The following is a 17,952-nucleotide window of genomic DNA, read 5'->3' on the forward strand; positions in this document are numbered from 1 at the left end:
TTCTGCCTTTGACCATGATGGAATAGCATGCACAAGATTTATGTTCTTGCCTTGAACTTTAGTTTGCTAATGCTGCTTGAATGCAAAACACCAGAAATGGACTGGCTTTTATAAAAGGGGGTTTATTTGGTTACACAGTTAGTCTTAAGGCCATAAAGTGTCCAAGGTAACACATCAGCAATCGGGTACCTTCACTGGAGGATGGCCAACGGTGTCTGGAAAACCTCTGTTAGCTGGGAAAGCACGTGGCTGGCATCTGCTCCAAGTTCTGGTTTCAAAATGGCTTTCTCCCAGGACATTCCTCTCTAGGCAGCAGTTCCTCAAAAATGTCACTCTTAGTTGCACCTGGGATATTTGTCCTCTCTCAGCTTCTCTGGAGCAAGAGTCTGCTTTTAATGGCCATCTTCAAACTGTCTTTCATCTGCAGCTCCTGTGCTTTCTTCAAAGTGTCCCTCTTGGCTGTAGCTCCTCTTCAAAACATCACTCAGAGCTGCAGCTGCACTGAGTTTCCTCTGCCAGTCAGCTCATTTATATGGCTCCACTGATCAACTCAGACCCACCCCAAATGGGTGGAGCAACACCTCCATGGAAATTATCCAATCAGAGTCATTACCCACAGCTGAGTGGGGTGCATTCCAAAGAAATACTCAAAGAATTAGAGTCTAGTCAATAGTGATAACATCTGCCCACACAAGATTACATCAAAGATAATGGCGTTTGGGGGGACATAATACATTCAAACTGGCACAGTGACTCTATATCTAGTTTTCCAAGGAACTGCCAGACTGTCTTCCAGAGTGGCTGAACCATTATACAGTCCCACCAGCAATGAATGAGTTCCAATTTCTCCACATCCTCTCCAGCATTTGTAGTTCCCTATTTGTTTAATGGCAGCCATTCTAATTGGTGTGAGATAGTATCTCATTGTGGTCTTAATTTGCATCTCTCTAATAGCTAGTGAAGCTGAACATTTTTTCATGTGTGTTTTGGCCATTTGTATTTCCCCTTCAGAGAACTGTCTCTTCATATCTTTTGCCCATTTTATAATTGGGTTGTCTGTACTACTGTCATTGAGTTGTAGGATTTCTTTATATATGCAAGGTATCAGTCTTTTGTCAGATACATGGCTTCCAAAAATTTTCTCCCATTGAGTTGGCTGCCTCTTCACCTTTTGACAAATTCCTTTGAGGTACAGAAACTTCTAAGCTTGAGGAGTTCCCATTTATCTATTTTTACTTTTGTTGCTTGTGCTTTGGGTGTAAGGTCTAGGAAGTGACCTCCTAATACAAGGTCTTGAAGCTGTCTCCCTATATTATCTTCTAGGAGTTTTATGATACTGTCTTTTATATTGAGGTCTTTGATCCACTTTGAGTTAATTTTTGTGTGGGGTGTGAAGTAGGGGTCTTCTTTCATTCTTTTGGATATGGATATTCGACTCTCCCAGCCCCATTTGTTGAAAAGACTGTTATGTCCCAGTTCAGTGGCTTTGGGGGCTTTATCAAAGATCATTCAGCTGTAGATCTCGGGGTCTATCTCCAAATTCTCAATTTGGTTCTATTGATTGACATACCTATCTTTGTGGAGTACCATGCTGTTCTGACTACTGTGGCTTTATAGTAAGCTTCACAGTCAGGGAGTGTAAGTCCTCCCACTTTGTTTCTCTTTTTTAGAGTGTTTTTAGCAATTCAAGTCATCTTCCCTTTCCAAATAAATTTGATAACCAGCTTTTCCAAGTCTGCAAAGTAGGTTGTTGGAATTTTGATTGGGATTGCATTGAATCTGTAGGTGAGTTTGGGTAGAATTGACATCTTAATGACATTTAGCCTTCCTATCCATGAACATGGAATATCTTTCCATCTTTTAAGTTCCCTTTCTTTTAATAGAGTTATGTAGTTTTCTTTGTATAGGTCTTTTACATCTTTGGTTAAGTTTATTCCTAGGTACCTGATTTTTTTAGTTGCTATTCAAAGTGGTATCTTTTTCTTGAGTATCTCTTCACTTCTTTCATTTCTAGCATATAGAAACATTACTGACTTATGTGCATTAATCTTGTATCCCGCTACTTTGCTAAATTTGTTTATTAGCTCCAGTAGCTGTATCGTCGATTTCTCAGGGTTCTCCAGATATAAGATCATATCATCTGCAAATAACGACAGTTTTACTTCTTCCTTTCCAATTTGGATGCCTTTTATTTCTTTGTCTTGCCTGATTGCCCTGGCTAGGACTTCTAGCACAATGTTGAATAACAGTGGTGACACTGGGCATCCTTGTCTCATTCCTGATCTTAGAGGGAAGGCTTTCAGTCTCTCATCATTGAGTACTATGCTGGCTGTGGGTTTTTCATATATGGTCTTTATCATATTGAGGAAGTTTCCTTCAATTCCTACCTTTTGAAGTGTTTTTATCAAAAAGTGATGTTGGATTTTGTCAAATGCTTTTTCAGCATCTATTGAGATGATCATTTGATTTTTCTCTTTTGATTTGTTAATGTGTTGTATTACACTGATTTTCTTATGCTGAACCATCCTTGCATGCCTGGAATGAACCCCACTTGGTCATGGTGTATGATTTTTTAAACGTGTCCTTGGATTCGATTTGCAAGTATTTTGTTGAGAATTTTTACATCTATATTCGTTAGGGAGATTGGCCTGTAGTTGTCCTTCTTTGTGGCATCTTTGCCTGGTTTTGGTATTAGACTGATGTTAACTTCATAAAATGTGTTAGGTATGTGTTCCGTTTTCTTCAATGGTTTGAAACAGTTTAAGTAAGATTGGTGTCAGTTCTTTTTGGAAAGTTTGGTAGAATTCCCCTGTGAAGCCATCTGGCCCTGGGCATTTATTTGTGGGAAGCTTTTTGATGACTGGGTTGGATCTCTTTGCTTGTGATTGGTTGGTGGAGGTCTTCTACTTCTTCTCTGGTCAGTCTAGGTTGTTCATATGTTTCCAGGAAATTGTCCATTTCTTCTACATTATCTAGTTAGTTGGCATACAGTTGTTCATAGTATCCTCTCATAATTTTTTTTAATTTCATCGGGATCCACGGTAACATCACCTTTCTCATTTATTATTTTGTTTACATGGGTCTTCTCTCTTTTTGATTTTGTCAGTCTAGCTAGGGGCTTGTTAATCTTGTTGATCTTCTCAAAGAACCAACTCTTGTGATTATTTATTGTCTCTCTCTCTTTTTTTGTTCTCTATGTCATTTATTTCTGCTTTAATCCTTATTTCTTTTCTTCTACTTGGTTTAGGATTAGTTTGCTGTTCATTTTCTAGCTTCTTCAGTTGCTCCATTAGTTCTGTGATTTTAGCTCTTTCTTCCTTTTTGATGTATGTGTTTAGTGCTATAAACTTCCCCCTCAGTACCGCTTTTGCTACATACCATAGGTTTTGATATGTTGTGTTCTCATTTTCATTCATTTCTAAATATTTAGCAATTTCTCTTGTTATTTCTTCTTTAACCCACTAACTGTTCAGGAGTGTGTTGTTTAACCTCCAGGTATTTGTGAATTTTCTAAGTCTCTGATGGTTATTGACTTCTGATTGTATTCCATCGTAGTCAGAGAATGTGCTTTGAATAATTTCAATTTTTTAAAATTTTATTGAGGCTTGTTTTATGTCCCAGCATATGGTCTATTCTGGAGAAAGTTCCGTGAGCACTAGAGAAGAATGTGTATCCTGGTGATTTGGGATGTAATGTTCTATATATGTCTGTTAAATCCAATTCATTTATCAGATTGTTTAGGTTTTCAATTTCCTTATTGGTCTTCTGTCTGGTTGATCTATCTATAGGAGAGAGTGATGTGTTGAAGTCTCCCACAGTTATCATGGAAACATCAATTGCTTCCTTTAGTTTTGCCAGTGTTTGTCTCATGTATTTGGTGGCACCGTGATTGGGTGCATAAACATTTATGATTGTTATTTCTTCTTGCTGAATTGCCCCTTTTATTAGTATGTAGTGGCCTTCTTTGTCTCTCATAACATTCTTGCATTTAACATCTATTTTACCTGAAATTAATATAGCTACTCCTGCTTTCTTTTGGCTGTAGCTTGCATGAAATTTTTTCCATCCTTTCAATTTCTTTGTGTCCCTGTGTCTGAGTCTCTTGTATGCAACATATTGATGGTTCATATTTTTTGATCCATTCTGCCAATCTATATCTCTTAACTGGGGAGTTTAATCCATTTACATTCAACGTTACTGCTGTGAAGGCATTTGTTGAATAGCCATCCTATCCTTTGGTTTATGTTTGTCAGATATATTCTTTTCCCCTCTTACTGTCCTATAATGAACCAATATTGAATCTCTTTAGTATTGAACCTTTCTCTATCTCTCTCTGTCCTTTCTTTGTTTCTCTGTCTGTAGGACTCCCTTTAGTATGTCAATAGGGCAGGCCTCTTGTTAGGAAATTCTCTCAGCATTTGCTTGTCTCTGAAAAATTTAAGCTCTCCCTCAAATTTGAAGGAGAGCTTTGCTGGATAAAGAATTCTTGGTTGGAAATTTTTCTCCCTCAGAATTTTAAATATGTCATGCCACTGCCTTCTCGCCTCCATGGTGGCCGCTGAATAGTCAGTACTTAGTCTTATGCTGTTTCCCTTGTAAGCGGTGAATTGCTTTTCTCTTGCTGCTTTCAGAACTTGCTCCTTCTCTTCAGTATTTGACAGTCTGATCAGAATATGTCTTAGAGTGGGTTTATTTGGATTTATTCTACTTGGAGTTCGCTGGGCATTTATGCTTTGTGTATTTATATTGTGTAGAAGGTTTGGGAAGTTTTCCCCAACAATTTCTTTGAATACTCTTTCTAGACCTTTACCCTTCTCTTCCCCTTCTGGGACACCAATGAGTCTTATATTAGGAAATTTTATTTTATCTATCATATCCCTGAGGTCCATTTTGATTTTTTCAATTTTTTCCCCATTCTTTCTTTTGTTCTTTCATTTTCTGTTTTGTCATCCTTCAGGTTGCTGATTCGTTGTTCAGCTTTCTCTAGTCTTGTACTATGAGCATCCAGAATCTTTTTAATTTGGTCAACAGTTTCTTTTATTTCATAAGATCACCTATTTTTTTATTTACTCTTGCAATTTCTTCTTCATGCTCTTCTAGGGTCTTCTTCATGTCCTTTATGTCCTGGGCCATGCTCCTGATGTTTGTCTTTAGTTCTTTGATTAACTGCTCCAAGTACTGTGTCTCCTCTGATCTTTTGATTTGGGTGTTTGGGTTTGGGTTATCCATACGTCTGGTTTTTCCATATGCTTTAAAATTTTCTGTTTTTGGCCTCCTGGCATTTGCTTAACTTGAGAGGATTCTTTTAGGATATATAGGCTAATTCAAAGTCTAACCTCTAATTTGTCAGATCTACAGCTTGGTGGCATACAGTTTAACCAGCAGGTGGCGTCCGCGAGCCACCTATTCCCCTCAAGCCAGTTCTCCCCAGCTTTGTCTTTGTGGTGTGTGGGGGTCTGATTCTTGTTGGGGTCTAATTGGTGCACCAAGCTTGGGTATATTGTTGGCGCTCTCTGCCCTGAATGTGGGGCGTGTGTCTGAGTGGTTAGGGAAGGAGGGCGGCTTTAATAATCAAACCTCCCAGGTGTTCCTGGAGATATAAGGCTGTTCCAAGAGTCTAAACCTTCAGTTCAGTCTCACCACAGACTGTCTCTGCCGCTGACCCACAAGTCCTTGGCATTGGCGTATGGTCCCTGGGATTTCCAAGTGGGTCCCTCTTCCAAGCCGTGCCCTCTGAGGGCCTCTGCTGAGGGAAGGCTGCGCTACATCACAAGTGCGCACTGTCCCCCAAGGGAAGTTCTGGGCCACCAGGCCATGTAGGGGCATTCCCATCCTGCTGAAAGGATGGCTGTATAGGGCGTGTTAATTTCCCCCTTTTAGCATAGCTCCACCTTCTTATCCCAGGGAGCTAAGGGTGCGCGAAAGGCTATTGTTCACACCTGATATTGTGGCGTGTGTGCGTGATGCTGGAAACACTTTCTGTCACACTGGGGTTTTGGGCGCAGCTCTGGGCTGTGGTGCCGGTGCTGGGAAGGAGCGTTACCCACTTGCTGGGAAATGGCTGTAAGAGATGTGGTTATTTTCCCCTTTTGGCTAACCTCTGCCTGCCTTGCTCTGACACAATTAGCAGTGGGTGCGCAAAAGGCTATTGTCCAGGCCAGATACTGAGTCGTACCCACAGCCTGTTCCTGCCACGCTTCAGTGTGCGATTCTCACTGCCGTATCCGCAGCTGCTTGTGGGTTTTTTGAAAAAGAACTAGTTCAACTCCAAATGCCAACCCATGGTTTCCCCACACCGCAGTATGACTGCTGGATATTCAGCAGGCTTAGTCACTCGTTTCAGAATGCAGACTCCCGGTTTCACCAAGTGCACGGTTCCTGTGGATTTAGCAGACCTTGTCCAGCTGGTGCATCACTGGAACTGGTGTTCTGGGTCACTTTCTGGCTTTTATCTGGTATTTTTCAAGGAGGTGTTTTTTTGCCCTGTCTCTCCTAACCGTTATCTTCCGGAAGTCCCGGTCTGGTGACTTTTAACATCTGTCCAGGCAAGTAGGCAGCTATGTGAAATCACTATGGAGGGGAGGGGGCCCAGGCCCTGGGCCCCCAAAACACACAATTTCACATTTAAGTAGATATATTCAGCACAGGATCTGACGTAACAGTAGGCTCTCAAATATTTATTCTATGAAAGACGTTTTTTAATATTTGCTTTTTGCCTTAAACACAAATTTCCAAACAGACTACAAGTTCTTTAAGGAGAGGGTCTATATTGCTTCATACTTAATTTCCATTTTTCAGAGTACTTAGCAGAATCCTGGGTTCATCTGAACTTCTTCAAAATCACTAAGGTCTGATCTTTCACTAGGGTGTTACAACTTTTTGTAATTTAAATTTCCTTCTGGATCCTACAATATTTCTAGCCTTTATTTCTGCATCAGGGTAAGCATGTCTTTGCACTTTTTCTACCACAGGAGTTCTAGTGTAGAACCTTATTAGGACCACTTCCTGTCCTTTGAGTTAAGAGACATTATATTATAATAGGGGAGCAAAGGAGGAAGCATCTGAGAAAATATTTTCTGATTATTTTAATTTTGGGGAGGTACCAATCAAGTCTCCCACCCTCAATTTTCTGTTTCACATTTGTATTCTCTGAAACTTCATTCCTGAACAGAATAAACTCCCTTATCCAACTCCCCTAAACTTGATTACCATCCCATTTATTGGGATTTTACAGATTCAATGCAGCCACAGGGCAGAGATTGGGCTTACAGGGGTTAACAAAAGACTTGAAGGCATTGCAGGACTTGTAGTAATGTAACCCTGTAGCTGCTCTTGTTGCCAATTAGCCCGTTTCCCTTCAAGAGATCTGAATTATAAATGTAATTTGAGTCTACTTCCTCTCCCTTACTCATTATTTTGTTTCACAATACTGCTGTAACCAGTAACAATCCATTTGTTCCAGCAGGTTTTTTTTTTTTTTTGTCAGTTTAGTCTCTTACCTTGTTATATTATGTTAAACTATTTACAATACTGCTGTAAACTGTAACCTAATGCCTACCCCAGCTCTTCCAAGAACCTCTTAGACTTACATTAATTCTGTAAACTGTAAGCTAGTGCTTACCCTAGCTCTTGTCTCCAGGCCCATGCTTACACACTTCCAATTAACCATAATCAATCAATACCTGTCAATGTCACTCTCACCACCTCCCTTTGTCCAATCCCATAAAAACCCCAAACCCTTATGACTCGGGGAGACAGATCTGAGGCTTTTCTTCCTCCTGTTGTCCTACACAGCATGCTCTGTCATAAGACTTTTTCTCTCTTTGAGACCCTGGTGTCATACATTGGTTTACATGCGCATTGGGCAGAGAATCTGGTTTGCTAACTGTATCATGTCTAGAATATCCCAACTCTAGTAAATCTGGGCCTTGAGCCATGAATTGGAAATCTGATGGGGTAGAGCCAGGGATTTCTCAGGGATGAAATTCTTCTGCTAAAGGAAAGAGATCCTGGAGTTAGAGGCATTTTGGCATCTGGGAGACCAATGAATAAATCTTCAATAAAACTGATAAATGCACAGGGACTTAGAAACAAAGTTACTAAACAGGCTTAGTTTTTGAGGATTTTGCTGTTTAGTTTTAGCAACTCCATTTAATAATAGTGTATTTCACCCTTTAATTAGCATGTAAATTACATGTGGGCATTGAATCCAACACTTATATCCACATAAATATAATTGGTTACCCTAACCTTTCACATTCACATTGATGACCAGAAATGGTTTACTATCTTTGTAAGTCTGATGTAAATCCAAACATCCATGCAAATATAAATAAAACTTTCTTCTCATACTTTGGATTATTTTCTTAGGATAGGGTCATGCACTTACTAGGTTAAAAAGTATAGATATTTTTATGACTTTTGAAAGCCAGAGCAACACTGCAATCTCAAATTCTGGTTATCACATTTGGGTTAACATTTCATTTGGTTTTGAACATTACTATTCTTTTGGGGAAAAAAGTAGATTAGTTCACTGATAGGTAACTAATAATTAGGCCCTTAATACCTTGAGGGATAATCAGCAATTTAAATAGTTTGACATTTAGGAAAATAGTCTAGTCTTGTTAAGCTCCAGGGCTCTGAGGCCATTGGATTTCCCACCCTGCAACTGGCTACCTATATGACCTGAAGCAAGCTTTTTAATCCTCTGTGCCTCAGGTTCATCTGGGAAATGAAGGTAACAGTGCCTAGGGTTGTTCTGAGAGCTAAATGAGTTTACATACTTAAAATACTTAGCAAAGTGCAACCAAGAAATTAAGATTTAACAAATAATTATGATGACAATTATTATACAGACACCTTTTTCTTACTTTCTAGTATATTATAGAATAGCCAAAAGGAAATACCTAAATTTATTGAAACCCACTGTGGGAAACTTAGGACAGGGCATTCCCCAAGGGCCTTGAAGACAGCACACAGCAGCTTGCCTGACCTAGGTCAGTTCAAATCTGACCTATTCTCTTTGTGAAATCAGGTGCTAAATGTAATCTATACCTCCTCCCTGAGACTCCAAGATACTGTTACCTACAAAATAATCTATAATCTTCCTCTCCTCCCTGCTGATTACAATCAATCCCTCCCTACTTTGCAAGAACACCCCCCCAACCCCCCACCCCAGCTCCTGCCTTATGTTCTCATACCCATTGGAATGTCGAGCCCTTATAAACAGCCTATTCAGACTTCCCAAAGTGCGGACTATTTCCACATTGAGCTCTGAACTCACCGCCATTCAGAGTGGCTCCCAAATTCATTCAAAGCAGCTCCTGAATCCAGGGTACTGTGACTCGACTTCCCACCGTGTTGGTAAGCCCCATAATAAAACCTCAAGTCTCAGAAGGTGTCCGGTGCTTTCTTTAGTCCTTTGGCAACAAAAGCCCTCTCGGGCCATGACACCCACTGAATTGTAAATTGTAAAAACCTCATGACTGGCTCCACTTATACCCCCTTATACTGGTTTACAACTTCAGAGTCTTATAAGCACTTGAAGACAACCCCCTCATGTTAACGAAGGAACTTGAGTCAACCCAGAACTACTGACTGGCTCTTGTAATGGTTAGTGTAGTTCTAGCATAGCTCCACTCCTTTACATTTGTAGATCGTAGCTACTTATGCCTGCTATCGTGATGGCAACAAGTCCATCTCCACTTGTTTGACTCCATAAAAAAACTTAAACTCCTTGGGCTCAGGAAGACAGATTTTTAGGCCTAGAGGCCATCTGACCCTGTGCTCCCACAGAGCAATAAACTCTTTCTCTCTTTGAAATCCATGTTATAGATTGGCTATTAGGTGCATCCAGCAGGAAATCCTGGGTTTGTTCAGTATCAACAGTGTCTGGCACATAGTTAAGTGCTCAATAAACATTAGCTTCATATAATTCGTATTTAGCAGCCCTCCTCTAACCTAGATTAGTTTTTTAATGCACATCCTCCTGGAATGTCAATTTTACATGAAAACCCGGGTCAGTTACTTTTAAAACATAAGTGTAATGCAAGATTTCCACGAACAAAAGACTTCAAAGAAATTTATCATAGGTTGAACCAGGACCTTAGTACCTGTACACTACATCTGTGCAAGAGTTTGAAAAACAGGATAACATGTCCTACACAGGGTATGTTTTCTGAGCAAACAGTTCATAAGTATTTTGAATCCAGTGGACAGCTTCACCCAACTCCTGGATTCCTACCCTGCTTCTCTTTGGGTTCCCCTCCCCAGGACAAAATTACCTCACTCTTCCAATCAGCTTTATAATTATGGCCACTCCCTTGAGGCATGCTCGCTAAGTATAGAGAAAGCCAGCCCTCTGGCTTGAGGGCTGTCCCAGCCTTTGTATTTTGGCTGTACACTTCTCTTTTACTACTTTTGATAGCTAGATAAATAGAAAATACTCGATATAATTCTTTAGCTGGAAAATGCTTAGTATAGTCTTCAACAGCCAATAGGAGAAAAACTGTTAAGATCATATCATTCAAGCAGCCTTGAGTTATTCTGACCATGAAAAAGCCCTTGTTAAAGTAACTAGCTGTTGTTCTAATCTCAACAACAAAAAAACTTGCTCTCTGCTCTCAGGAACTTTCCCAGCATTGCCCACAGGAGGAAACCACCATACGGTTTCATTAAAAACTGGCTTTTTAAAAAACAAACCTGAATGAGGGGAGGACTTCAGGACTTCAAGATAACAAGGAGATGCTGACAGAACAGCTTTCTCTCTTTTATTTTTTATTTTTTTTCTTTCCTCTCTGCTTTTTTCTGGCTTCTGGCCATTTCTTTGTCTGGGGTTATAAAAGCCCAACCAATTCTTCTCACTTTGAACTGGGCTTGAAAGGTTTTTCCTTCCTCCAGTTCCTTGTTGATGAATATTCAATAAACTCACCTTCTCACCAAAGAAAGAGACTTGTTTCTCTGTTTGATGTGCGATCAGGTGGGCCTGACTACCTGGGACCGTGTTTTCTACCGGTAACACTTGATTATTAGACTGCACGAATCCTGAAGGCAGAGAAATTCTTTCAACACTTAGCCCACTCCCACGCAAGATTACGTCTTCCAAACTGAAAAACAACGAGCGTTTCAGCAACAGCATTCTAGTTCGTGGCTAAAACCCAGTTTATGACACCGGGGAGCCGAGAACCGGATTTTTCCAAAAGAAACATTAACACGCAGGCTCTGTCTCGCCCAGTTTGGCGGGGAGGGCGCCCCCAGGCCGGGGCGTGGGTGCAGCAGGCTCCCCAGCAAGCGGCGTGCCACGACTCTGAACCTCACTTTCTCCTGTTTGTTCTTCGAGCCCAAGTCGGTTTCAATCTGAGCCTTGCGGCCACAGACCCCAAACCACCACGGCGCGAACACCCCGAGGTTCCCAGGAAGGATGCCGACGCCGCCCCACCCCGACCCCATATCTAGGCTGCCAACGCCACCGCCACGACCTTCCCCAAGGCCTGCGCCGAGACGCTCTCGTCTCTCACCTGCGGCTGCAAGCAACGCCCACGGCGACCCGACGACCACCATGAGGGTCGTCGCGCCCAAAAACGCGAACATCGTCCGCGGGCCGCCGCCGACCCCCGCGGATCACATCCTCAGTCTGCTCGAGCGGGCTCTGGGAACCGCCCCCTCTGCGCACGCGCCGTCCTTCCCCGAACGCCAAGCTGGAGGATTCACGCCCGCGGCGGGGCCGCAGGACCGCGCGCACACGCACGCGCGCTTTGGGTGGCAGCAGGCTGCCCCTCCCCTTCGTCTTCCTCGCGGTTTCGGGCCAGTGACTGCCGGCTCGCGGCCCGCCCTCTAGTTCCGGCAAGAGCTCCCCTACCCCGAGAGGCCTTGACCCTCACAGGAACGCGGCGCATCGCTAGTGCGCGTGCGCAGCCGTCGCGGCCCTGGAGTCACCGTCCCTATCCCCTCCCGTTAATGGCCGCCGGAGCGCGTTGGCGTGGTCGGCAGTTCTCTGTCCTCGACCTCCTCTCTCCGGGTCACGGTCCCGGGGATTTTGAGAGCCGTGTTAGGGCGACTTGGGGATTAAGGCGGACGAGAATGAGGAAACTGCCTAGCGGGCGAGGGCATTCCCTGTGTCCAGGGCGGTGTGAACAAAGAGCAGGAATTTTGAGCAAAGACGCGGCCGGCGCTGGTTTTCCGGGTGGCCGGGCCGAGGGATGGTTTTCCGGGTGGCCGGGCCGAGGGATGGTTTTCCGGGTGGCCGGGCCGAGGGATGGTTTTCCGGGTGGCCAGGCCGAGGGACGCACGGGTCCCTTGGACTCCTGGAGAGGCTTGAGCTGTCTCTAAACTTTTTTTGATCGCAGACCCCTATCAGTAAACAGTTTGAGCCCACCATTCTGATGTTTATTTATTTACATACTTCAGCGATAGATTATATCACTGATTATATAAAAAGACAAAATGAAAATTTTCAAAGGATGAAGAATGAAAAAAGCATTAAACGTTTAGTTGTTAATTTTAACAACTTAAAAAAAAACTTTGAAGGTATAATTTACATACCTCGAAATTCACTCCTTTTAAATGAATGGGATGTTTGGTAATCTATCCAGTTCATATGCCTAATTTTTAAAAACCTTGGCTTATCATATTGTGATTCACCTATTTTTAGGTTTAGTTCTGAGTTTGGAATGTGTTAGTGCTTTGTTTTAACGAGTCATAGCTGGAATAATACCCACAAACATACGTGTTTCACTTACTAAATCATACTCATTTTAAAGCCTTTCCAAAAAGTCTTTTGACTTAAGGTTTTTATTAAAATTTCCAGTTCCGGTTGTCCAAAAGCTGTTTTCGGAAACTAGTTGGAATATGTTCGGTTTTATGTTTACAACAATGGACTCACTGAAACCGACTGAAGCACTTCATTTGAAAGACTTGTAAACAGGTTGTGATATCTTTTTCCACAATGTGTAGTAGGCAGCAAGTTTTCATATATGCATGCTGCATTTTTGGCAACAGAAAAAATCATCCATATAGAAATATTTCCAAATATACTTCAAAATGCAAGCGTTTCTTTTGATTTTCACTTCCTTGCTATAAAATTGTCACCTTTTAAGGGACTTAGAGGTTTATTTTGGTTTTCAGTAGCTACTACATAACATGCCCATTGTTGGATACCTAATTCATCTTTAAATTGACAGCATTTGGCACAAAAGATTTTCGCGGTCTTTCCCTATCTTACTACAAAGTATTGTAAAGATTGGATTGCATTTTAATAAAATTGGATTGTGTTTTAATGAAATTCACCTCCGGTGTGACACCCTACAGTACTTTGTGCACTTTGGTTTCAACTTATTTGCTGTAATAGTTTGTGGATGAGGCAATGAATTCATTGTTTGGTGCTACCTCTGTAACTTTGATCTAGAACCTCCTTTTATCTCCTTTATTTGACTCAAAAATGATCCATCAGAGTTTCCTCCTGCAATTTTTCCTTAAAACTTTTTAAAATTTTTATTTTGAAATAATTTCAAATTTACAGAAAAGTTGCAAGAATAGTACGAGAATTCCTACATAATCTGTACCCACAGTCATCAAATTGTTGACATTTTGCCACATTTGCTCTCTGTGTGTGTTCTAGTTTGCTAATGCTGCAGAATGCAAAACACCAGAGATGGATAGGCTTTTATAAAACGGGGGTTTATTTCACTACACAATTACAGTCTTAAGGCCACAAAGCGTCCAAGGTAACACATCAGCAATCGGGTACCCTCACCGGACGATGGCCAATGGCCTCCGGAAAACCTCTGTTAGCTAGGAAGGCAGCTGGCGTCTGCTCCAAAGCTCCGGCCTCAAAACGGCTTTCTCCCAGGACGTTCCTTTCTAGCAAGCTTGCTTCTCTTCAAAACATCACTCCCAGCTGCACTCTCTTTCCTCTTTGAGTCAGCTCATTTATATAGCTCCACCGATCAAGGCCCACCCTGAATGGGTGGGGCCAAGCCTCCATGGGAACATCTCATCAAAATTATCACTGACAGCTGGGTGGGGCACACTCCAAGCAAATCCAACCAGCACCCAAGGGTCTGCCCCACACAAGACCACAAAGATAATGGCATTTGGGGGACACAATACATTCAAACCGGCACAGTGTGTGTGTGTGTGTGTGTGTGTGTGTGTGTGTGTGTGTGTGTGTGTATGTATATATATATATTGGGTATGATACAGTGGATCCAGACATCTGCTGGTTAGTGAGGTTAATTCTGGTCACGTAGTCAAGGGTTATCTGCTTTGGCTACTGTGTAGTTACTATTTTTACCCCTTGCAAGTTATCTGTGGAGAGACACTTAGAGGTCTTACAATACCCTGCTCTTCAATCAATTTATCCCTCCAGAGTTAGTGTCCATTGATGATTTTTGCCAGTACCAATCTATACCATGATTGTGGCGAAATGGTCATTTTTAACCCTTCCTCTCTGACTGCAACTATTCGTTGAATATTATAAGAAAAAGATTTCCCTCATTCCTTGTATTTGTTGTCAGTGTGGACTCATAGGTTGTTATTTTATTCAATTGGTTGTACTTAATGCTCAAATTGTCCCAGATTTGGGCAGTGGGTACCATTTCAAGCTGGCTGGCTGATGTGTCCTCACCATTTTTTTTCAAGTACTAATTTATTGAAAAAAATTCAGTATCATTGTTTATTGTTAAGAATTATACATTGAGCATTACCAGATCACTTTATAATCCATTTTTAAAAGAATTTTTTTCTAGAGAAGATTAGGGTTTACAGAAAAATCATGCATAAAATACAGGATTCCATGTAATACTCTATTATTAACACCATGCATTGGTATGGTGTATTTCTTAAAATTGATGAAAACACATTTTTATAATTATACTATTAACTATAGCTCATGATTTAACTTATGGATCACTCTGTGTTTTGCAGTTCCATGGATTTTTTTTAAATAAAATTTTTATTCTGGGAACATACATACAACCTAAAATTTCCCCTTTAAACCAAATTCGAATATGTAATTCAGTGGTATTATTTATGTTCACAGTGTTGTGAACCAGCACCATCTATTATCAAAACTTTCCATTGTTTGAAGTAGAAACTTTCCCACATTTTTATCCTACATTTACATAAATAATAGGACATTATGCATAATTCCAAATTGATGGCTGAATTCTACAGTAGGGCATTTTTGATAGCTATTTTTCTGTCTTCGACTTCTGATATGAATTCCAGTTTTTCACTTTAACATTTTTATAGCCGCATTGTAAGAAATTTAATGGTGCCGTAGGAATTAGAACCTAATGAAGTCTTTCATTCAATCTTTCATACACTGAAAAGGTTTTATAGTTTGATACCGTGATCACATATTCTATATATGTTATTCTGGTGGTTTGGAGCTGTATGTACCCCAGACAAACATGTTATTAAACAATTCATTCTGGTGGATATGGACCCATTGTAGATAGGAATTTTTGATGAAGTTACTTAGATTAAGGTGTGGCCCACCGCAATCAAGATTGGGTTTAATCCCATTATGAGTCCTTCATAAGTGGAATGAAATTCAGAGAAAAAGTCATGGGAAGCAAGAAGCCGAAATTCATTGGAACAGAATTCCTTTCCGTCATTTTTAGGTATAGAGATCAGAAGAGGTGGTTGTCTCCAAATAGGAAGCAGGAGAGCCACTGGGTCTGGCTTCTGTACAGACTGAAGTCATGCTCTTCATCCAATGGTTGAAATCTCTGAACACCATGTTAAAGATTTTTTTTTTTTTTTACCATTGACATGATGGTAGATGTGTCCTTCTTGCAGATATTTTGCATGGATATAATTTCTTGTTTTTTAAGGGCTCTTACCCTGCCTGAGAAATTAGAGAATGAATAACGTGGGAACTGTGCAAAAGATGAAGGTTCTGTGCTTGCTGTTTAGGAAAAAAAAAAAAAAAACACCTCAGAGAATCACAACAAAAGTCCCTTCTCAGAATCAGGAGAACAGAAAGCTATTTACTGATGTGGACCCGGCCCCAGCGCTCAGGTCACCTTGGGCGCCTCTTCGTGGGTCCCGCCCTTTTTTTTAAAGCACTTTTTTACCTTCCAGCACAGATGTTCCAGGCTCATTCATGTATATTTTTCCTGCCCTAGCACTGAAATCAGCCATTTCACTAAAGGGTATCGGCTTCCTTTTTGTGGGAATGGTATTTAGAAACCAAGATCTGGGTACTAAAACTTTTTAAAATTACAGTTGTGGGTATATTTTGTCTTTAATGGACTAACAAAGAAAATTACTTCCTCATGTATTTCACTTTTGAAACGGATATGTTAGAAACATCTGCACTTTATGTATAGCAAACTTACACCACTCCGAAATTTAACTCTTGTTTCTCCAAATCCTCAGGCATATTTTCTACACTTCTTCCAATAGTATTTGCTAAAAAATAAATGTGTTTTAATTTATCATTTTATTGTGGCAAAAAAGAACACGTGTCTCTCCATAACGTGGTTTTTTGTCTTTTGCTATTAAGTGAGAACCTCAAAGGAGGCTTCTGAATACTGTCATCAATTGTAGTGAAATTTTGGAAAGAACTGGAATGAATGGGTATCGCCTAACTTTAAACAGTCTTGAAAAAGAATTGTAGAGGGTGGCTTTTATGGAAAATTTCTTCCTAATGTGATGGCTTCTTTCTGTCATTAACTAATATCTAAAGCTGCAATATAATTTAGGGGGGAGGGGAATGGTTAATGAATGGGTGTAAATACGGTTCACAAAGAGTCTTTATGATCATTTCTTTTTTCTTTTACTGACTTCTTGAAGGGTCTGATCAGATTCTCACTGTTTTAATATCGCAAAGTGGCAAAAAAAAATTAGTTTATACCCACCATAGGAGGGGCATCAGTTCTGCCATTATCTTATTCACTGTGTGTTACTATATTATCTTTAATTTTCTATTTATTCACAGAAATCTTTTACATTTTGTGAGCATTAGTTTATTTAAAACTAGGTAATATAATCTGTAAATGCAATCAGGTCAAGTAAACTGCTAGACTTGGTCACAGACTCCAAGAATGAGCAAGTAAAATCATCATTGACCATTTTTACCCCATGGAACTCGCCATCCAGGCATGTCTGATTCCTTGACATTTGGACTAAGTCAAGGTGCCAGTGTTCACATACATCAAATATTAGTAAAGCTCACTTTATTTCTTATTTTAAAATGCAAATAGAATTTCATTGCACCCCAGCGAACCCTTTATTCCAATGCAAACCCCAAGGTGGCTGCACCCTAGTTTGGAAACCACTGCTCTGGAACCTTCCAGATGGGTAAGTTTACTTCTTTCTGGGCAGAGAAGTTGGTAGAGTAAAGCTCAGTGTCACTAGCTGAGCACCAGCCTAGCAGTGCAGACTTTCAGATATCCAGGAGGAATCTGAGCAGCATTGCTATGGAATTTCCAGAATTGCCTTTCACCTTGATGCTTTATCATCATACTCCTTTCTTCACTCCAGCGGGCAGGAAATGAAGTAAAATATAGCAAGAAAGCAAGCAGCAGGAGCACTCACCTGGTTTAGAGGTGAGGGGTAAGGATTGCAGCAGGTTACCTGGAGTAAGAGGTGGTTAAGCGGTGACTTAAAGTGTAAGTAGGAGGCAGCCAGGAAAAGGGAATTATGCCCAGCAAAGAGAATGGCTTGAAGGCCTGTGTTCAGTGTAGCTTGAGTCAAGAGTGAGACTGGCTGCATACTGTCTGCTTGCAGGGAAAGAAAGATATCTGCCTTGAAGTGACATCATGGAGGACAGCTACACCCCTTGCCTTCTGGTGAGGATCTCAGACACACGACACTGGACCTACTAGTAAATACAATACCTATCAAAAGTGGTGAGTTTTCTGCCCGATGCACTCAAATGACCAATTCCTGAGACACTGGGGTTTCAAAGAGAGAAACAGTTTATTGCTAGGTTCAAAGCAGGAG

The 17,952-nt window shown here is 40.9% G+C and overlaps 1 protein-coding gene across 1 annotated transcript in view; it reads right to left on the reverse strand.

Annotated features, from left to right (window-relative positions):
* Positions 1-11,678, reverse strand: part of IFNAR1 (interferon alpha and beta receptor subunit 1) — a 33,518-nt gene extending 21,840 nt beyond the window's left edge. Inside the window, exon 1 of the mRNA XM_037832311.1 lies at positions 11,517-11,678. Coding sequence (XP_037688239.1) covers positions 11,517-11,589 — 73 coding nt within the window. The 5' untranslated portion in view covers positions 11,590-11,678. The remainder of the gene's footprint in view (positions 1-11,516) is intronic.
* Positions 11,679-17,952: the final 6,274 nt, after the last annotated feature.

The sequence above is a fragment of the Choloepus didactylus genome, chromosome 1 (genome assembly GCF_015220235.1).
Source record: "Choloepus didactylus isolate mChoDid1 chromosome 1, mChoDid1.pri, whole genome shotgun sequence".
Classification (NCBI taxonomy): domain Eukaryota; kingdom Metazoa; phylum Chordata; class Mammalia; order Pilosa; family Megalonychidae; genus Choloepus; species Choloepus didactylus.